This window comes from Falco peregrinus, chromosome 9 (genome assembly GCF_023634155.1).
Source record: "Falco peregrinus isolate bFalPer1 chromosome 9, bFalPer1.pri, whole genome shotgun sequence".
Classification (NCBI taxonomy): domain Eukaryota; kingdom Metazoa; phylum Chordata; class Aves; order Falconiformes; family Falconidae; genus Falco; species Falco peregrinus.
In genome coordinates this window covers 3,146,850-3,169,245 of record NC_073729.1, presented here as the reverse complement: position 1 = coordinate 3,169,245, position 22,396 = coordinate 3,146,850, and the positions used below count along the sequence as shown (strand labels likewise).

General features: G+C 45.0%; 1 protein-coding gene across 15 annotated transcripts in view; it reads left to right on the top strand.

The window, feature by feature from the left end:
* Positions 1-22,396, top strand: part of BRSK2 (BR serine/threonine kinase 2) — a 315,350-nt gene that overhangs the window by 269,276 nt on the left and 23,678 nt on the right. For 7 of the 15 annotated variants that reach the window (XM_055814154.1, XM_027785006.2, XM_027785004.2 and 4 more), the window contains 6 exons: positions 2,690-2,713; positions 8,490-8,550; positions 12,529-13,141; positions 14,270-14,318; positions 19,123-19,246; positions 21,642-21,822. In XM_055814154.1, coding sequence (XP_055670129.1) covers positions 2,690-2,713; positions 8,490-8,550; positions 12,529-13,141; positions 14,270-14,318; positions 19,123-19,246; positions 21,642-21,822 — 1,052 coding nt within the window. The remainder of the gene's footprint in view (positions 1-2,689; positions 2,714-8,489; positions 8,551-12,528; positions 13,142-14,269; positions 14,319-19,122; positions 19,247-21,641; positions 21,823-22,396) is intronic. The other 8 variants (XM_005236313.4, XM_005236315.4, XM_027785014.2 and 5 more) reach the window with 2 other exon arrangements.

Sequence of the window (22,396 nt, the reverse complement as noted above, 5' to 3'; positions counted from 1 at the left end):
TTCCTTTCTCTGATTCCCCCGATACATAAATCCTGTTCTTGACCACGTGGCACTTCTTGCATTAAAAGTTAAGTCTGAGACTCCTCGGAAGATGAGCTTTTCCACAGCAATTAAAACTCAGGTCCAGTAAGAGAAGTGCAGAGATGATACCTGTGACAGGAGAAGGGGCTGCCAGCAGATGTTCCTAGCACCATTTGTTGTCACCCTGTCCCTCTCTAGCAGCTGCTGCAGCTGTGGTGCGAGCAAAGGGAATGACCCTTCAGTAACCGCTGGGGGAACTTCAAAATACACACGGACGTTTTGTGTTCCCTCTCAGAGGTGACACTGGTCAGAGTCCGGCAGGAGAAGGTTAGAGCGTTGCACAGGGGTCCCCCAGGTCCTTCTCTCTGAAGGACCACGCTGACTTTTGGAGGACCACGTTTGCTGTGGTCTTGCCTCCCTCCCACTTTGAAGAGTTAGGATGCAGAACCTCAGTGGTGGGCAAGTGAGAGGGCCTGGACTCTGGCTCTGCGCACAGCCACACGGCAGCAAGGGGTAGGCAGCAAAGAGGACCCCAGCAAAATGGGGCCAGCTAATCATGGTGGCCATTAAATTTTTGGCCAGTGTTTAATTATCCAACTTTATGATGTCTTTTTTAAAGGAATACTGCATCTTTAAGGGTCCCTTCCCTCTAGATGCACATGGTTGTCTTAGTAGCTGAGGCCACTGTCCCTTTCTTTTTCTTTTTCTTTCTTTCTGACTTTCTCTTTCACCCCCTCTTTCAGTGCTTCTCTTCTTCTGTATCTGGGTTGCTGCAGCTCCGTAGTTCACTTGCTTCAGTATTGTAGGGAATGCACATGTCTGCGCTTCTGGGTCTATTGTGTCCTGGGATTGTTCATTTTTTTTAAACCTCATTTCCCTTTTCCTTTTCCCTATTGTCAATTTGCTTTCCATTCTCTTTGTTAACCTCTTCAGTGCCTTCCCTGTTGGGAAAATGACTTGAAAGAAAAATTAATCAACCTTCTTGCACCCATTCTATTTACGTTTTAATATTCTGCATGTGTGAATATGGGTGTATTTTCTGTATAAATATACACACACGTTCCAGTATACAATGGGTGTCAATTTGCTCTTCTCAGTTACATCACTGTAGATAGATTTGTACAGGTACAATCGAGGACAGTGTATGTCCCTGAATATATACATATATATGTATTTGTATGTATATGAATTAGATCTTACCCAAATTTGCACTCCAGGCCGAAATATAAATGGAGTGTCGCTCAAACACATGAAAAAGAACTTAATGTAATGCTTCTTTCCACTTCTCTATCAATGCGTAGCACAACAACTTTTTCTTTCTATTCTAACTATGTTTTAATTTTAACTTTTCTCAAAACTGCCTTGCGCTGCCCAGCCCAGCATTTGCAGTGTTGATGTAACTGGAAGCATGGCTAGTTGCACTGAGCAGGAAACTGTGAAATCTACTGGGCATATATTAAATTTGGCATTTCTGTTGGTGACCGTCTTGTGGAGAATGGATTTTCCTCACCCAGCCAGAGGTAGCTCTGGCAGCTTGGGAGCCTGTTACTGAAAATGGAAAGAAAGAGAGAGAGAACGAGACAGAGAGGAAAAAAAAAAGCGCTGCATCCAACTTGAAAATAATTTGGTGTAAGAACACCCGAATTTTTGTTATTTCTAATCTGATCTTTCTTAATGTGAAAAGGTGGTGACACTTTCCTGAGTTGGCTTACCTGCACCTCTGAAAACTTAATAACCTGACTATTCTTTCTGATTTTGAATGCTTTGGTTAGTAGTGAAAAATTAAGAATACTGAAGTTTTTGATTGTCGCTAGGTTTCAAAGTCAACATGCCAGAGATTCATTCTGCTTTCAGAGCTGCTGTTTCAGACTCTTTTCAGCACAGCATTGATTTATTCTCCATTCACATTTGAAAGATTTTCTTTGCAACCTTTAAGACCTAGAGACTGAATTTATTTTAAATGAAAAATGAGATCCTGGAGCACAAGATGGCATCCACAGAGATAAGTGCTGGGTTGCTGAGCTGGTATGTTCTAGCTGATCTGAATTCCTGACTATAAGGCCATCATGACTAATAAGCCAGTCTCAAAGCGGATTCACAGCTTGAGCTACAATCTTGTACCCTGGGCTCCCAAGCTGGCTCAGAAATGCATGCTTTAATAACCAATACGTTTCACAGTTCATTCGTGGCAAAAAAAGTACTTCTTACCAGGCCAGCTTGGGGGACAGAGGGACACAACACGGAGCAAACTGGGGACAAAAAGAACAATTTCCTTGGTAACAGTCTGATGTAACTGTGCCTTATGTGAGAGGCAGAAAAGAAATGCAGCATGAAGTATGAACCCCATTGCTCTGCTGACTGCTTGAATTGGGATTTGGCTGGGAATTTTTTTTTACAGCCTCAGTATGTCCCTCTCCGTACTCCCCAGTGCCAAAGTTGGATGTGTCTGCAATATTATGAGCAGGACAAAAGTTGTTTTCTGGTAAATGAAACTGTCCCCCTAGTGTTCCTGGTCTCTGAAGATGTAGGCACCGGTGGCAATAATTATGACCGTTCAGTTCTCCGAACAGTATTTCACTCTGCTTTTCCTACTCTTCTCTCCACCTGCCTCCGCATCCCTCTCTCTTTCTTTCTCTCTCTCCTTCCCTCTCCGTTTTCCCTTTCCGAGGATGGCGAGTGCTGATCCATTGGGGTAAGCTCTAGTTTTGGATTATTCCTGTTGCGGGACCTGTTGTATCTTGTAGAGAAACTTTTCATTTGCACTTTACAAATACAATACAGGCTGACACACTTCAGTGAACGAGGCGTTACACAGGGAGAGAGAGAGAGAGAGATGTGGGAAGAAGCATTTTTGGTGCTTTTGTGTGTGTTTGTATGCTTTTATGTTGGAGTCACACTCCATATAATTTACTTTTGGGTTCTCTTTTGTTCTTTTGTTTGTCTCGATGTCTCAATGTCTGTGGGCACAGAGAACTATCCTCAGACACTGTGCAGGTACCAGGACACCCTCCAAGAATGAAAACCCCTTCTCTGTTTAGCACTTTTTGTATCTGTTTGGTACCCTCCAGTTAATTTTTATCCTAATTTATCCTTTTTTCTTCTTTTTTTTTTTTTTTTTTTTAAGATGAAGCTGAATCCCATCCGTGTTATTTAAAAAATGCTGGGTATTCCCTCTCTTTTTAGTATATGTTTTTTTAAGAGGTGAACAGATGGCCCTAGAGACACACACGTCTTCAAAGGTCTTTACTTTCAATAAAGTGGATATACGTACAACTAGGAATGCAGTCACGCTTCAAATTAAAGTTCCATTTATAAGTACTTAACAGAAGGAGAATATTTCATTAGTAAATGATTTAATAAAAACATTGTAATAGATCACTACAGACTCCAGCAAAAGCTTATTGAGAGGATACATATTGAGAAAGCTAATTAGCACCAGTAGCTTCTCATGTTTGTAGCGTGCTTTACTATTTATTAATTCTTTCTAAACCACTTATAAATGGAACTTTAGTATAATTGGCCAATTAAGGAAGGTGGTGCTGTTCAACATCACCCTCTGTCTGCACTAAAAGGAAGAAGAGGTGTGTTACCAACACCTGCAAGTCCTTTCTCTGTACTCTTTGTAAGGCTTCATCTTACAAGTGGTTATTATCATGAGTAGACCTTCTGACCTAAGCATAAGTATTCCCAGTAAGAGCTGTTACAGTTAGTATTATTTGCACAGTTGGGACTGTTAAGTCACTGGACCATCAGAGGTATTCTGTTCGTATTCCCTGGATCAGAGAGGAAGGAAGCACAGGTTGTATCTTTTAGACACCCAAGAGTAATAGCGATGAAATGCTGTAACACGCAATGCCAGGCTGCTCACCTATCGCAGGTTAATTCAGGTCATTTTCAGGGGTCTCATACCCTGCAATACAGTTTAGAATTTTTTGGTTTCATTTGAGTGAGCAAGCAAAGAGGAGTATCAAATTCCACCCAATTTATGCTTGAAGCAAATAAGAGGTTGGCTGGATATTTTGGGAATGACTTTCAAAACAACACGTGGAATCAACCCAATTCAAAGTTTCTAAGGCATTTCACCCAGGGACACAAGCCTGATGCATTACTGCACGCTGCATGCATGCTGCAGGCTGCCCTCCTTGGAAGCATGGCTCCAGCTTGGCCAGCTAAGAGGCTGTATCAGCGTCCTGGTAAAACTGTGCTGTGAAAGCAGGTTCTGCTGGGACTGCAGCAAGCGCAGACCCCCCCCCCCCCCTGCTGATTATAAGACAAATTTCTGTGAGACGGTCATTCAAGGAAGAAACAAATGCCAAATCCCACGCAAACGTTAATTGCTGGCTGTGAAGCCTTCGTACTGCCCTGGTGTGCACCAGCAGCTGCACTGGTTAAAGCACCTGGACGCTGATGGAGCGAGGGGCGCGCTGTACGGGTGCTGGGGGGTGCGGCTGCCAGGTCAGCTGCGCTTTTCCTTCTTGTATTTCTCTCTGCCTGCACCTCAGCAGCGTGAGGCTTCAGCCCTTCACCTCTCACAGCTCTCAAGAAATGCTGCCGTTCTCTGAAACCAGCTGGAAACTGGATTCCAGCTCCCCCGTTTCACCAGTAAGAGACCACTGGTGTAACACGAATTGGGCCTCACATGGCTTCCCCTTTGACAAGCAGCTGGGTAAAATCAGTAAGAAACTGCTTTAAAACAAAGGACCTTTTGACTTTGAGGTATCAAACAGATTGAATAAGGTATAAAATCATCACAGCTACAAAGCACAGCCCACACAGGCACATTTCGTCAGTCCTTGGCCTCTCTCTTTCATAGCTCAGACGTCTCCAGGTTATTGTCAGTCCATGAGAGGGAGGAGCAGCCTGCAATGGTCTCAGCGCCCATCCTGTGGTTAGAGTGTCTTCTACATCCTCCCCCTCCTAAGCCTTGGGTCTAGCTCCCTTCTGTTTGGGTTTTTTCCACTCCTCTCTCCAGGCTTGGCAAAACAACTCTGTCACTTTGGAAGGGGCTAAAGAGTCACTTCTTGGGTCTCTAAACCTGGCAGGTGTCTTTGAGGGAATGCTCTTTATCCGAGCAACTGCACTGACTTCCCTGCTTGCAGTTTCAACAACTTTTTGATGGCTTCCTTCGAGTTAGTGCCCAAGCATGCAGCAGTGCAAAACACAGAGAAAAAGGAGCCACATTGCAATGTTTGTAGTTTCCTAGATTGTTGCATTTAGTATTAAGTTATTGGAATAAGTATAGATTTAATGCTTCCAATGATATGTAATGCCTATAGAGACACATAGGATGTTACTTACTAATAGATTCTTCCCACTGAATAAATGTGGTTTGTAGCCACAGAGATAAGATGATGTCATATTTTTCTCCTCATTCCCCACATAAGATTTTCCAGGGTCTGCCATCCTAATGTGCTGCCTGTAGGGCCTCATGCTTTCATTTTCTGGTGAGAGGGATAAAAATTTAAATTTTCTCTATTTTTTCATTACAGCGTTTCAGCATAATGCAACGTTTTCATTACTTTTGGCCCTGTCCCAGTTCTGTCCACCTGACTCTGAGATACAGGAGCAGTGCATGTGTGTGTTTTTTTTAAAAAAAAAAAACAAACAAAAAAAACAAACCAGAATTCTGGCATTTCCCAGCTAAGATGATCTTGCTGGGAAGGACAAATCTGTCATTTTTGCTCGTTAGCATTTCTGTACTGGAGTATAGAACCTGTCAGTGTACTGAGATTTTATAGCCAGCTTGGGAACTGTGTCCCACTTGTAAAGGTAAATTATGGGAGATTTATTAAATTGAAGGAGATGCAAGGAAAAGCTCCTCAGTCTGGGTGTCATATCCCATACCAGCACTCTCTGGTAAAGGGGAAAAGTTTTGAATATGTACAGCTCTCTTTTCACTCCAACACTTAAAATTAACCCGGGATTCTTTAAACTCTTTCCACTGCTCCTATATACCATTTCCAGTGTGGACAAACTAAAACTTGCTATAGGGCTTACTTTACTTCTTACATATTTTGCATGTAAATCAGCAGCAGAGATAAAGCTTGTTTGATAGCAATCATGTGGATACTGAATGCATTTCCAGGAGGATTTCACACTAACTCTCTCTTCTGTCCCCTACCTCAGGCTCCTAGGCTGGATGAAAACACAGTACACAACAACTCTTTTTTCAAATATTGCTTCCAATAAGGAACTGGGAGTTGGGAGGTGGGGCCTGCCATGTTTTGCCCTCCATGCGTGTGATCGTTTTTGTAAAAACATAGGAGGCAATGGGGTTGGGAGGGGAGAATTCAGGACTGTTCGAAACACCTGATTGCAAAAAGGAAATAGCAGATTGGAACTTTTAATCAAGTATCCTGGAATTCAGGTGAGTGTGAGAGAGGACTTTCCCACCACTGTTGAGAGTTGGTGGGAACATCTCCTAGTGGGAGTTTAACTCCTAAGCAGGTTGTTTAGCTGCATTGCTGGGCACCTAAATGCCTTCCACATTTGTCCAAGATAACCTATAGGCTCCTCTTGTAATTTATGGTTTGGAAGAAGCTTTTTCTGATGACTCATACGAGGAAGACTTTAACTACATGGACTTCCCATATGCATGACACATCTGTGTTGCGCTCAGCTACGTCAGTTACAGGAGAGGCACGTAAAACAGCCTTTTGAAAGTGGGGCAGACGGTTCTCCCCTCAAAATTACTTTGCATAAACCTTTATGAGTGCCCCAGATCATGATGGTACAAATTTAGGTTTTATCTAGTGCAAAAGAATGCCAAGACTGAGCTTCTAGGTTTTGACTGCTGCACTGTGATGGGCAGACTGCAGCAGGGTACAAGGACGAACGTAGGTGGGGAGTTTCTGCGTAGAATGAGTGCCCCAGATTTTCACGGCGCAAATTTATATTTTATCTGGCAAAAAAGCATGCTGAGGCAGGGCTTCTGGGTTTCACCTGCTTACTGGGATGGACAGACTGCGATGAGATACAAAGACAACCATCAGTGAGTAGTTTCTGCAGAGGATACAAACAGAGAGAACAGGACCAGCCATTGTGTTCAGTTGTAGCTTGCTCTTCCCTTGGAAATATTTCCCCTTGCAGTTCACATTTTTTTAGTAACATTACTACTCAAATTTATTTACTAATATATCAGGGACACCATTTTGTAAACTGATTTTTTTGTTTGATTCTTCTATAACAGTAGAAGAGAGTGAACTGAGACAATTTGTGTTCTCAATGCTTTTATGTATAAACTGACATGAACTCTCTGACCTATGTCAAGTTTAAATATGTATGTGTATACACATGCACACTGGCACTCTGCTTTCCGAGCTTCTAGAGGATTTCACCTTTTCATGTTTGTTACCTGAAGGCAAGTAATTGCTTTCACGGCTCTTGCTGCAGGTGAAACGTTGGTAGGTTTGCTACGTTGACATTGCATGGTGGTTGTTGGACAACCAGGTTCTTAGCCAGGTCCTCTGCTGTCAGATGGTTCGGTCTTCAAGGTGACGTTCTGTTTGAAAAGGGTAGGAGGCAGCTGCCCTTGGGGCTTACTCAGGCACAGTCACACAGGCGGGTTTTTTCCCTGCTGGGCAGCCCTCCTCCTGGAAACTTCTGCTGCTGAGATGTTTGTGTGTTGGGCCTGTCTGCCCTTTCAGCGCGTTTAGCATAGCCCATTCGTACATTTTATTGTCTACAGCTGATATTTTTCATAGGTGGCCTTCGCTGGAGAGCGTAAGAGCATTACAGTGTAGGTGACCTTGTCAGCAAATAGCAGGAGGGTTTATTCTCCCTTGACTGGCCTCTTTTTGAGGGCACCTGGGTTGTTATCTTGATAGCAGTCAGGTCACCAACCACAGCAGAACTCGTTACCCATCGAGCAGACCGGGCAGTGGGAAGTCCTGCTGGAGAGGGGAGGCCTGAGCTCCATCGGTGGGGGGCTGGCAGGGGTTAAGCCAGCACGGGAGCTCATCCCGTAGGAAATGACTCTGTGCCTGGGGCATGGAGACCTGGCGCTTTTTCTTCATATCTGGAAGAATCCCCTACCTTTGTGCCTTGTACAGACGGTGCTTTTCCATGTTGCTTCTGACAGAGAATGCCTCATTCTGTGTTTACCAGCACTGTGCGGGAGAGAATTCTCAGCACCAACACGGATGTCTTGACAGTCCTGTTGGAATCCAGCAGCTCAGCTTGCACAGGTCAGGCGCAGTAGCTTCCAGGTGCTTGATGACCAAAAAGAAGGTAGCAGCTCCCTTAATGAAAAGGGATTATAGTGTCCTCCCTGAGCAGCAGCGCTTCTTTGGTTTGAGGGTGGGGCAACTGCAAAAGGTGACAGTAGTGAAAGGAAAGAGTCCTGTGCTTTTCCAGTGACAGCCTCCCTCCTCCTCCTCACTTCATGCCTGTGCCTGTGGTGGCTGGTGTTCAGGGTTCTTACCTGTCCAAGTGTTCTGAGGGCTGTTTTCCTTATTGTGTCCATCCAGGTCTCGGTCAATCAGCGGAGCGTCGTCTGGGCTCTCCACCAGTCCTCTCAGCAGTCCAAGGGTAAGTGGTGCCGCTTCAAGATCTGTTAGTCCAGTTCACTCACACATGCTTGATGCTTTTTGACATCTGTTGCTCCAGAGCTGTGGCTCTTAGCTGGGATGTTTTGTTTTTCCTTGGCAGCTTGTAAATTTTCATGAGTGGTGAGGGAAATGCTATTTACAAATGCGAGCAGAGAATTTCTCACATGCTCCCAGCGCTGTTACAGGGGTCTCGCTGTGCCCTCGCCCTTTTCCAGTCTCATCAGCATGCAGGATAACGTGGCTGTGACTAAACACCGCCAGATCCAGCCGGGATCCGTGTGCGGCGTGGGTTCAGACCATGCATCGGGAAGGGTTTCATCGCTGTCTTCAGTCAGGTCACAGTAGAGCGCCAAACCATGCTGGTTACAGCCAGCTGGATGCTCTTTGCCTCAGAATAGCTTGTATTAGAAAGTCAGAGAAAATAGGTTGTACAAATTTGAGGGCTAGCAAATTTAAAAGGAGAGGAAGAAGCTGGCTAATTAAGATGAGAAAAGAACACTCAAACCCCTCTAAATAAGGTACTTTCACTGCCCTTGTTCAGTATACAGTCAGCTAAATACGGATACTCGGCCAGTACTGAGCCTCAGCTAGTACAAAACATGCTTGACCGTACACCTGTAGCAAAGTTACTACAGTTTCCTAGTGCAGTGACAGAGGCGTCCCTCTCCTTGGTAACTCTTTAGGGATAAGAGCGAGCATTCCTCGTGTCTGGCGAGGCCATTTAGTCACCCCAAGGCTGCAGTGCTTACAAAAGTCGAGGCCTCATCAAGGAGCCTGGGGGGCTGTGGCCGTGCAGGTTACCCAGTTGCCTGGCCGAGTCTTTGGAGGATTTCTCCACACTTTTCATGACTTCAGGAGAAGATGCCATCCCCCCACTGGAAATGGATACAGTGTTAGGGTACGGATGCTCTGGATCTGTTCTTAGGTATATGAAGGTAACATCAGTTTTCCAAGTGTTTAACATTGTAATTCCCCAGTAGCATCGTGTGTAATTCTTCTGCATAAAGACACGCTGTCAGCTGTAAGTTTATAGACTGATACAGCTTCCAGCTCCGTGCTCGGTGGAACTCTTTTCTGAAACACATTCTGGGTTTGCATCAGTTGTTACGCTGTTTTGCAACTGGCATAAATGTGTTCGTGGTCTCCTCTGCATCTTTAACGGGCCAGGAACCAGTGAAGATCCATTTCCTTGTTTCTGCACTGGGACTCCTGGGTGTCAGTGGAATGAAGCAGGAGCCTGAGAATTCTTACACCACTGCAAAATGTACTGAAAAAGAGCATGGAAACAGTTGTGTGCACAAAATAAGCATCCAGTGTAGCAAACCAAAATCTTAATCTCATTAATTGATCTCTTGGGATCAATTTCTGGCATCTCAGTAGGACTACATCAAAGAATAAGGATGACAAGATCTGTCCCATCGTTGCTGTATCTTACCATTATTCTTTTAAGAGGCAGTTGATTAAATAGTCTTCAAAGGGATTTAGCAACCAGATGGCATTTTCAGCAGATCATAACGATATTAAGGCAGGTCAAATTTGAGGCTTAAAAGGAAATGTTGGAATAAAAATCTTTTTTTTTTTAACAATATTAAGGCAGGTCACATGTGAGGCTTAAAAGGAAATGTTGGAATAAAAATCATATTTTTTTAAACGTCCTTACCTATGCTTCTAATAGCACCTTAGATTATTGAAAGAGAGCATACTTTAAAAAGCAAATACACATTCCACTCTGTGTGCTGCTGAGGCTCAGTTCTATGATGAATTGAATCCTCCAGCAACTAGGAGTTCTGAAATCTCAGTGGTGTTCCCCATCGCACCAGCACAACAGACCTGATCGTGTTCTTTATTTCATTATTAAAAATGTGGTAATTAAGGGTGCCCCTTCAGATTCTTAATGGCTTAAGAGGGAGCTGCATTTGACCGACTTTCTTTCAAATTTGTTTCTCAAATCATCATACATGTAAGGTACAAAAACTGCAAGGAAACTTTTGCAATCAACAGTCTTTGACTTTTATCCATTGGTGTCATTTGCAAAAGATGACTTGTCAGATGCTGATAGTGACTTCCATAAATTAACCACTTTCCTCTTCTTTTCCCCTTCCTTTCTCACGGGTTATCCGAATTACCAACGTGGCACACTTTAGTTTTAACTTTACAATCCTAACACAAATGTTTTGATGTAGTGATTTTCTTTTAGTCTTGGTGGCCTAACCCTAAGTCCTTTGAAGTAATTACACAGCTTTGATGCAAACAATTTTAGGACTTAAGTCTTCAATACATTTCTGCATTTTTTGAATATGACAGCATTGGGCTAATCCATCAAACCCAGAAAGTAAACTCAATAGTGAGTGTGCTTACCTGGGACTGAGATTTGAGGCATCGTTATGTGTACATGGTATGTATGGACAGTGCTTGGTTACAGCTTGTAGGTGTTAAGAATGGATAGTAATAGTAATAATAATAATAGTAATAATGATAATTATAATTGTAATAATAATAAAAATAAAAATTATAATGGTAAATCATTTATAATGGATAGTAATTTCTAGACTTCACAATCTGAGCACAGTCCAAACCGAAAGACTTTGAGTAGTGATTTCTATTTTTACAATTCTGCCAGTGCTTGTAATCTAAGGTGTTAACAGCAATGTTTTGTAAGGACCTTTGTTTTAAATGTGATTTTTAGATTGCTAATATCCCTTTAAAAGGCTTCTATTCTCCCAAGTCTGTGTATTGCTGTTTGTTTGGTTTCCCAAATGCTTCTAACGTGTGTATATGTTCTTGTTTGGGAAAAAAAAAAATCATAATCCCATTTTGGTAACTCGGTGATGGATTATGAACTTTGGTTGTGTTTTTCTTTTTAAACTGTGTCTTGCAAAACAATGGCTCACCCCACCCCCTCCATAGAATTGGGACTTAATGGCAAATATTGCTGTGACTTTATGACAGAAATTCCAGTTGTCAAGCTGTCCTTCAGTACAATGAGGGATGTTGCCGGAGAAGCATAAAGTCTGATGGGAAGTATCATCTCTTCCCAGATAAACAAAATATTTGCCAGGCCTCACTCAAGTTTTGGCTGTAGCTGTGGACAAACCAAACACCACCTGAGTTCGTATTTTTCCCGTGGTGGTGTGTGCTCGGAAGCCTCCAAGAGAAGGCTGAGCAGTTTAACCTGCCAGGCCAGGGGAGGAGAGGCGATGCCCACGCGGGGTCCCTCTCCCTTCGCCCCCTCTTTCTGCCATGTCTGGCGCAGCCGGGGTGCGCATTAGCCAAAGACAGGGGTAAAGAGGAAGGAAAGAGGTTCTGACCGCTGTGTGCAGTAGCTGTGTGTATCGCCTACCACCCCGTGTGTATCACACACCTGTTTTGAGTTCCATCTCTCTGCTGGGTTTGCATACAGGCACTTGGAGCTGGAAGAGGTGGTCCCATTGGCACATCTCAATTTGTCTGTGGCTTGAGTGGTTCTTCTTCCCCTTCCTCACCTCCCTACAGCATCGTGCTTCTCTCACTGCAGGGCAATCAGAACAATCCCAGAGAGATTTCTCTCTTCTTTTTTTCTTGGTTACTTTCTTTCATTTTGTTTTTTTTTTATACTTTTCCTTTGTTTTACTTTTCTTTCTGTTGTTTTCCTTTGCTGACACATGGTTGGTTAATATGATGAAGCCTGTTATGACACTGTTGTTCTTGCTGCTGCCGCTGCTGCTGTTGTTGATTATGCTGTGTTCCCAGCTAACTGCATGTCTTTTTTTTTTGTTTTTTGTTTGTTTGTTCGTTTTTGTTTCTTTGCAAAATCCCTCCCCCCACTACCCCTTCACCTCCATCTCTTGTGTCTCCCTGTGACATGGTGCATCTTTGTGACTTGGATGGATTTTATTCTGACTTTCCTTTCTCTGCTCGCCCGCTCTATGCGTATTTCACTGTTTTTGATGTGCATGGACACTCTGCGTCTGTCTTGTAGCCTATCAGAAAGTTCTTCATCCCCCCTCAGACCTCCGACCTCCCTTTCTCTCCCCGACCCCAAGTCTCCTTGGACCCTGATGCTTGTAGGAACGCCTCCAGGCCTGGACATGTACTCCAACCAAAGCCAGCACTTCAGCCCAACCCAAAGACGCAGACTTTGCCATCCAAGAGCAAATTGGCCGAAAAACCACTCCAGTCTACTAAATCCAACCCACTCCCTACCAGCAATACCAGCGCGCCCTCTTCCCAGAACACCCCTGTGCAGAACGCCCAGGGCCGCTCGCCTGCTGCCGGCTTTAACCCACAGCTGGCTGTTCCTAAAGTGCAGACCAACCCTATGTCTCCTGTTAGATTGCTCCCTTCTAGTACTGACCCAAGCACCAAATCTATCCCCATCATACAGGTCACCCCTCACCCCTCTCCAAGGGGAAGTCCCCTCCCTACCCCCAAGGGGACACCTGTCCATACGCCAAAGGAGAGCCCAGCAGGCACACCCAACCCAACACCACCATCCAGCCCCAGCATTGGAGGAATGCCATGGAGGACACGACTCAACTCAATCAAGAATAGTTTCCTGGGGTCTCCTCGCTTCCATCGCCGGAAATTGCAAGGTGAGTGCTCGCCCAGACGCTCAGGGTCCTTCTGATTTGGGCAGACATTCGGCAGCGAGTTGATACCTCTCCGTGGCTCTGCAGATTTCAGGTCCTGAGGCCTGAATATTGCTATTGAAAACGAGAGCGATGGCATCAGCCAGTCCTAACCCAAGGCACGTGTGAGCAGGCTCTGTCGTGCCACTGCACCTGCTCCCACAGCATCTCCTGAGCCCTCTTGCTATCCCTGTTGTGGCTCTTAGAACACAAGAAAATTTTATCTCCAGCTTCTCCACCCATTTTGTTCAGCGAACCTGGAGTTCTGCTGTTTTCCCCCATGGCTGTGCACTGCCTCTCCATAGCCGTGGGCTGAGCCTTCAGCTGAGAAAAACTAGCCCGTGGCAACAGGTTGAAATTGTCCTTCTGAAGCACAGCTTGTTTGATCTTGGTTAATGCTTTTTTTACCTCCTTTGGTAATTGGTATAAAAATCCCCTTAATATAATCAGTGGTTTCGTATCTGCTGGCCTATTTCAGTTTTTGAGAGTCTCTGGAGTGTTAAGATGTGCAAAATTTTCTGCTTCAAGCTCCAGGTGGCTTTTTGCATTCAGGCAAAGGGCACCCAAAGTCACATGCGTTATCCTCAGATGTCATGAGCAGCGATCCCAGCACCCTGTGGTTTTACAGGGCACTGGGATGTGATCCCGTGGGAAAGGAGGATTACAGCCACGGAAGAGTTAGATTTTGAACCGTGATGGTCAGGGGCGTTGTCTCAGGGAAATGCAGAGGATTGCAGCAGTGACTGAGCTGCATCTGCTGGGCTTTGAAGCAGTTGTCAAGCAGTGAGATTGGCACAGGGGCTGGGTCTGAACTGTAAACCACTGAAGCCAGTGCAAGATTACAGTCAGATTCATAGCATCATTTAAGGAGGGGTAGGGTGAGCCTTGAAATGCAGCACTCGATTAGATACAGTGATCTAGAGACGTACGGCCAATGTTCAAATGTCAGAACTGGTCTGCAGAGGCAGTGGGCAAATGCAGGAGGGTGTAAAGCCAGAATTGTTTCGTTGGTATACAGCAGAAAATGGAAGGGTTACTGAATCAGCGATTTCTTTTCTCCCTCCCTCTCTTTGGCTGTGCGTGCATGGGCAGTACCTACACCAGAGGAGATGTCTAATTTAACCCCAGAATCATCCCCAGAGTAAGTAATTTGCCAGCACGTTACTTTTTTTCCACCACATACCAATGTAATTTCCTTGCCTGAATGTCATAGGGCAATATACTCCTGTTCTGGGTCAATATCTGATGGTAACCTGTTGTCCTGTGAACGGGATAGAGATGTGAAATGGTTCTTCTGCTAAGGACCATTGGATGGAGATGGGATGGGATGGGATGGGATGGGATGGGATGGGATGGGATGGGATGGGATGGGATGGGATGGGATGGAATGGGATGGGATGGGATGGGATGACCTGGATAAAGTCTATACCTCAGTAATGGCAGTGGGGTCAACAGGTGATGGAACAGTCTCCCAGTAACCACCTCATTTTCTCATGGCTCACTGAATTTACTAGGTTTGTAACATGTTCCTTCTCTCTTATTTCATTTGGTTGTCGAGCAGACCACTCTTGAGGAGTGGAGAGGGTAATCAGTGGCTTATACTGGCACTAACTGTGCACTAAAAAGTCTTCCTCTTAGTACAGGAGAGTTTGCATCCTCAGGATAACATGCAGAAGCCTCTGCTAAGATAATTCAGAGGAATCTTTGGCTGCAATAGTAAACGCAGTGTTAATTCTAGGCAGCGGCACTGGGACATGCAGAAGCTGTTTCATATTCACCAGACTCATTCCCTAAAAGTCAACGTACATTTCAGCCATTTCGCTGCACAAATGTGCGTCACTGCATGGCAGGTTTGGAAGTCCCTGCCAGGGAGTGCGGCTCCAAACACTTCCTAATATATGCAACAGATGCCAAATTATTCCTTTCTATTTTCACAGCTTGTGTTTGTGCACCCAGTGCCCATAGACCTACCCTGCCAACCAAGGCAATTTGGCCTTTTGTTAAGATACTTGTGTGAAATATTCATGAGTCTTAGATGGAGATTTTGGGCCCAAAGTTTTATAATTGGTGACAATGGTATTGCCTTAACAACTTTCCCCAGACCTGGCATTTATCTGGTATAAGATGGGCACTCTATAGCTAATGCTGCAGAATGGAGGGGGTGAAGGCTTCAGGAGAGGGAGAGGTAGGGAATAGTAAAGGTTAGTAAAAAGAAATCCAGGAAGATAAACGGAATAAATTGTGTTTCCAACACTTCGGAGCATTTGCTATTAGAGAAGCATGAGAGAATTTCATAAAATGAACACATCCTTATCAAAGAAATATATGATATTCTCATCTCAAATGTTTTTAAGGCCATTAAAGCAGAAAATCTTCAGAATTAATTTTCTCCTCTTCGTGTATGTATATCGGTGGAAGTTTTTCTGTTAATTTATTGCCTTCTCTGCTTCCCACTCACTCTTTAAAAGCTGGTGTAGGGAAGTAGTGCCTGTCATTTGAGGCAGTTTGGATGCAAGTCAAAGCCTAAGGCCCTTTTTCTTTTTCTGTATAATTGCCATATTAATGAGTTCAATTGAGCTGCACCCCGCAGTAAACATAATAAAAGTCATAAAAAATAATGAACTGGTTTATATTTTAACGATAGATGTCTTGTTGCTCAGTGCCCACTTCCACATGTCTTTATTTTTTCTAGTGTTTTCTCCTTTTCTGTAAGAAATAAGATACCCTTATCAGGAGCTGTATTGAGCTCATGGTTGAACGATAGATACATGCCCCGGCTCTGGTACAGCGATGACTGCCGTTCATTTAACGGGGCTGATGAGTGGGTAATGCACTTTGACATGTCTGGGAAGGGCTCTGCTTCCTCATATGAAAAGTCCTAGAGAATGCGTTAGGGATGGCATTTAGACATCGCTCTGGCTGCGTTAAAGCTGCAGAGCTGCATTTGCTGGGGGAGAAATGCCGTTACTTACGCCAAGCAGGTACACCTCTGGAGGTTATGGATCCGGGCGCTCAGGAACAGGTAGGGTACACAGTGAGGCTCTCCAGAAGGCGACACAGTCAGATGCTCCAGAAGTAGGAAAAGGAACAACATTATAGCAGTGAGAAATTCAGTGTGAAGTAATAAAGCACCAGCCTCCATTTTCATGCTAATCTATTTGCTTTTTCATCAACTGGACACCTGATTAGATTCCCTAGAGTAATCTACATACCCAGCCTCCCACACATACCTCCCATCTCCCTCCCCCTTAGGAGGTTTGCCGTGACGAGAGAAGATTGTGAATTTTAAGTGCATTTGATACTGCTTACAGCCTGATCTTGTGAGATGCTAGAGCATCGCGTTCAGGGTGCCGAGGCTCCTTGGCGCATGCCCATTCTAACCCGAGCCAGCAGCACGTAACAGCTGCCCCCCCTTCTTCGGCGGCGTGTTTCCCAGGTGTGGGCACAGCTAGTTCTGCTGCTCGGGGGGAGAAAAGCATGTGTGCTCTGGCCTGGTTTTGTTCATTCCAGGAACAGGAGAGGCCACTGGCATCTATTCCATCTTATGTGACACCAGCAAAATTATTTCGTGAGTTCCAGTGATTAACAAGCTGGAGCGTAGCCCAGACTCAGTGAATCTTCCCGGGTCAGTATTACTGGCGATAACCTTGCCAAAGAGAAGAGCTCAGCCGGACTCTGGAGACCCCAGACCAAGTTTCCCAGCTGAGCAGGAGAAGACCCCTGTGGCCCAGGCTCCCTTGAACCTGTTAAGAGACCTATAAGTGAAGGACCAACAAAACCGTTAACAAAAACAGAAAAATGAAAAGCCGTATTTTAACACGGCAGACCTGCAATTAAATACGCACGCGTTTTCCGGGCCCAGCGTCCATGTGTGACCCACGTGGGCCCCTGGAGTCCCCATAGCCAGCCCCGGGTCAGGTCGTGGCACACGCAAGCCTAAGACAACCAGCCGTTTTAGATGGATAACCAGGTGCTAATTTACTAATGAGCATAGACCCTTTACATGCAGGGAGCTATTGCCCCAGCTCTCCAGGGGCTTGCAGAGTTGTTATGGTGTGTGTGAGACACATGAGCTAATTAGTATGTAATTTCCTTTCACACTCTAACCCTGGCTCCTTAACGACCCATTTAAATGAGAGGCCCTTTCTCTTTACTGCTCCCTATGCTAATATCTGGCTCACCGGCGTAGTTACAGCTGCCTATGAATATTTTAGGGAGTGACAGTTTTCCAGCCCACTTTAATTGAGTGGGGGGCACTGGTTTACCAAATTGCAAGGGCATCTTCCTGTACCCTTATTTTGGGTTGCCTGCAGTAAGTAGAAGCAAATGATTGTTTGCACAGTGGAGCGGTCTTCTGGTGGTGGGCTTTGTGCCGTGCGTATTAGATGGGCGGTGAGCCGACAGCTGGGCCATCCGTGGAGCAATGAGTGCAAATTGCTGGATGCTGCTGAAGTCAAGCTTTGTTCTTTATCCCGAAGGTCTAGACTTCAAATTAGTTTGCTAGTTTGTTCCTCTCTCTCCTAGTCTCTGCCCTTCCTCATTCCGAGTCTTTGCTGCAGCAAGTGAATCTACTAATGACTCCCTCCAGCTGTTGATTGCTTTGCTGGGAAGCGGAGGTACAGCAATCCTTTCTGCAGATGGCTCCCCTTCTCTGCCGAGGTTGTCTTCCACACAGCAGTGAATGTCTGCCAAAACCAGTGAAAGGCTGTTGCTTGCCATGCTGCAAACTGGACTTGTCGTGGCATTATAAAATACCCTGTGGAGGAAAAAACCTGCGATCTCTTGGTGGCGGGTCTTCTTATTTCTGCCATTTCCATGCTAAATTCTTCCCTACTAGAATATGGCTGATTTCAGTGGAATTTTTCCTGGGTTTATGTTGGTCCAGCAATTCTTTGGCTGTATGTCATAGCTGACAGCGTCTTCTGTGCCATCAAAACTATACCTGTCAGAGGTGCCACCTTCAAGTTCTGGGTAATGTCTCCCAGTAACGTTCATGTCTCTGCATTTTTCCTTTAGCCTGTTTTACTTAAAAGGAAATGTCAACAAAGTGCATTGAGATGGTGAAACAAGAAGCAAAATCAAACATTTGTTGGTACGATCAGTGTGAAAAAGCAGAGCAATTTCATTTTATGATGAAACCACCATCTGATGCTGAAAGGAACTGCGAAGTGGAACTGCTGTCAGTGGAAAGCCTGGGCTGCGTTGTGCATGGTGTTGATACCTTCTCCCTTAGTACTGAAAATTCATTCCTTTGTGGGATGGCCGGAGTTCACTCGTTATACAGACACCCTGAATGGGACTAATGCATGGGACAGCCTTTGTCCTGGCCCTCTGCATAGGCGTGGATTTCACTCACTGACAGATTGGAGGTCCAGTGAAGCCTACAGCTTGACTTAAAGCAAGATCCTGTGATTGTACTGTCACCCCAACAGGCCACCTTCAGAAAAGGAACTTTCTGAGTCCTAAAACACCAAAGGGGTTGAAATTGGGTAGGGGGAAACTTAGATCCCTGTGTTACCAGCATCTGCTTATTGTCACAAGAAATTGAGAGATCCCCGGAGACGAACCAGAAATGTGTTATTTATTTATTTATTTATTTAAGGTTACTATATAACCCTGCCTTACATGCACTTTATCTACGCAGTATTAATTGGTATATTGGCTCAGTCAAAAGGGTTACCATTGTTCCTGATTTCTCATTGTTGGTGACATGCTGCCAGACTTAACGCAGGGTAGTCCATCATTTTAGCAGTTTTCACTAAGCGAAATGTTGTTTTGGATAGTCTCCGACACTGTTTTCTACTCACTGTTAGTAATAGTATCACATCTGGAGGGTTATCAAAACTTTCATGCGTGTTTTTTTAATATTTCTTCCTTCTAGCTGGGGGTATGTGAGAAACAGCACGCAATATTTTAAACCATCTCTTTTCTTTTCATCACGTCAGGCTTGCCAAAAAATCCTGGTTCGGTAACTTCATCAACTTGGAGAAAGAAGAACAGATTTTTGTGGTCATTAAGGACAAACCACTAAGCTCCATTAAGGCTGATATTGTCCACGCTTTCCTCTCGGTAAGTCACCCCAGCTGCCCGCTGGAGCCAGGGCACCTTGTGCCACGTGTTACAGGGCAGCGGCTCGGCTCCGTCGAGTGCATCCTCAGCGGGGTTCGTTTACATGGCCTCTTGAGTCGGGCCTCCACCGGTCTCAGTCTGAATTTCTAACTGCAGATAGTACTCCTTGAAGCAAGAAAAGGTCTCAGCCTCCTTGGCAGGGTCTCCAGGTTGCCAGCACTTGGGATACGGCTGCAGTCGGAGCACACTGCTGATGTGGCATCGAGACAGTGATTTGCTGCTTTGTCAAACTAACCTTTCAGTCACCATTGGGACAGCGGGTTGGGTCTCTCTCTGCTGGGTATGCCCTCCACCACTGTAGCTGGACAAAAATCCTGTCTCACATCTGCATTTGTTACTTTATATCTCCTCTTCAGTGCTGTATGGCAGAAAGAAGGGGCATTTCCTCTGGTGACCGGAGTTTCAGTTGTTGCAGAAGCTGTTTATATACAGTCTAGGAAAACAGAGGGAAATTGTCAGTTTTTTCCTGTAGAAAGCCCTTATTCTTACTATCTAGAAGTACCAATGAGGAAAATGTCAGCACAGTAAAGTTAATTCAAGAGATTTTTCAATTCAAGGTAGCTGACAATATAATTAAGACTTTTTTTCAATAGAATTAAGAGAAGGAGACTTAATTCCTTATATCATTTGTTGAATTGATACTGTTTTCCACAAAATACTGCACTCCTTTTTAGCGTTTCTGGTGCTGCGATGAATTTCTTCCAGAAAAAACCCAGCTATAATCCTTTTATCTGTAAAGGCATACGAGGAGCAGATGCAGTATAGTAGCAGGCGTCAGGCCCTGGGATCCATCTCAGAGTGGTTTGCAGCAGCCATGTTACTGCATCGGTTCTGAGCGTTTAGCTGTGCTTCTGCGTAGCGTGCACTGCTGTCTATATTGGTGATCTTGTACATACCCCTCACGGGGGGGTTGAGGTGTGATGTAGTGATTTGTGTGCAAACCCTATGAATCGTCTCCTACAGTCAACTTAAATGCATTGTCACAGCCTAAGCCTTAAGGTCAGCTTCTCAAAGAACTCGTCTTCATTTTTCTTCCTAAATTAGAGGCCAGATTTCCAAGTGATTTGAGTTTATATTTTAAAAAAACCTGGTCCTTTGTGGAGCAATAAATAGAACGTGAGCATGTTACATTTTGGCAGGAACTGTGAATGGTAACTGCTTGAAAATTAGGCAGTTATGAAATTCTACTATGGGTCTGAAGATACAGTTGATACCAGAAAGCTTCTCAGAGTTCTTTTACACATTGATAGGAGTTGTGGTTTGGGTAAGTTATTTGCAGGTATGCTTTCCCTGTGGATATCCCAGGCGCTTGTCTAAGTGTCTGCTCTGTGTCCTGATGTCTATTTGATATCATAGAACCACCAACCAACTGAGGCTGGGAAGGACTTGGGGAGGTCTCCTGCTCAAAACAGGATCAGCTGTGAGATCAGACCAGGCTACTCAGGTGGTTTTTTATATCCAGTCTTACATCCCACTGACTTCTCTGCCTTCTTCCTTAGTATCAGCTTTCATTCAGCAAAAGACATTTCTCGGAACTGGTAGATGAGTGTAGAGGAACGAAGCTGTGTTAATTAGCACTGATAATATACAGCTGTGGGCTGGCTTCAGGGGCGGCGGGTTGGCCGACGTAGCTAAGGTGCAGCTGTGGCTGGTTCTGGTAGGGGGTTGGGCAGCTGATGAAGAGAGGGCAGCCGAGGAAGAAACAGAGAAAAGTGAGAGAGAGTGAGTGTGCTCTGGGTGAGGCGAAGGCAGCAGAGGGACTGGCATGAAGAGTGTGCTGGGATGAGATGGTAAAAGACCTTGTTGCAGCTCGATAGTTTGGCGAGTGCTGCGACAATTGCTGCTCCATGTGAGGCTCGAAGTCACGACCTTCAGATTATGAGACTGAGTGTAACGATGGTTTGGAGAGTGCTGCGACAGATGACTAGGAAAAGGAAGGCTGAGTGTATGAAGTTGTGCAACATTGTATTTTTATATTGTAATTCTGTAGTGCAATATAAATTAATTGTATTTTTACATTAATAATGTAAAAAATATTTTACATTATAATAATGTAATATATTTGTGATTTTATAAGCATGGTGGGTATTCCATCGATATTCAGCCTTTACATTTGGGTCAGTCCTGTGAGGAGCAGTGCATTCTTCTGCAGTGCCAAGCAACCTACACTCTGACGGATTTCACAAGAACGCTCTGTGCATTAAAAATCCAAGTCCAGAAGCAAGTCTGGCAAATCTTACCCACTCTGGAAACGTGTGGTGTTCTAAATCAAATTTTGCCATTTTGTTCCCCTTGTGCTCTGGTTCTACTATCTCCTTCTGTCAACCTGTTTCAGATCCCAAGCCTCAGTCACAGTGTCATCTCACAGACAAGTTTCCGTGCAGAATACAAGTCCACAGGAGGTCCTGCTGTCTTCCAGAAGCCAGTGAAGTTCCAGGTGGACATAACATACACAGAAGGGGGAGAGGCGCAGAAGGAGAACGGGATCTATTCTGTCACTTTCACACTCCTATCAGGTAACCGTGGCAAAGCCGTGCGGCGGGTGCAGGCTGGCTCGTTCTTTGCTGAGACAGAACCTGCAAAGAGAGCTCTGCCAGGGAAGGAACATAACTTGTCTTGACCTGGGGGGAGAGTCAGACTGGGCAAGAAGCACGTCAGGAACAAAAATGGTGTTGATCATGCTGGGAGGGAAAGAGATTCCCAAAGAGGTGAAGCTGCCGCCACCATGATTAGCACTAAAATGCCTGCTCTGTGCATCGGATTTGAGCCCTCCCTGTGCTGTCTCCTTGTTTCACACAAAGGTCTCGGTGTCTCGGCTGGGCACCGTGAGGCCGCTGGAACAGAAACGTGCAGTCACCTGTTGTGGTTTGACCCTTTTCTTCTGGGTAGCCACATGGCCCCCCATGGGGCTAAACCAAACCAGCCAACCAACCCCCCCTTGCTGTCTTTACCAAAGAACACAAAAGCCATCCTCCCTCCTGCTAGCTCCAGCACAGCACGGTCCCTGTTCACGGGGTGGTGGGGGGGGGGGGGGGGGCTGCACCAGAGTTCCTCAGAGCCGTGCCGTTGCCCGAAGGACAGATACGCTCT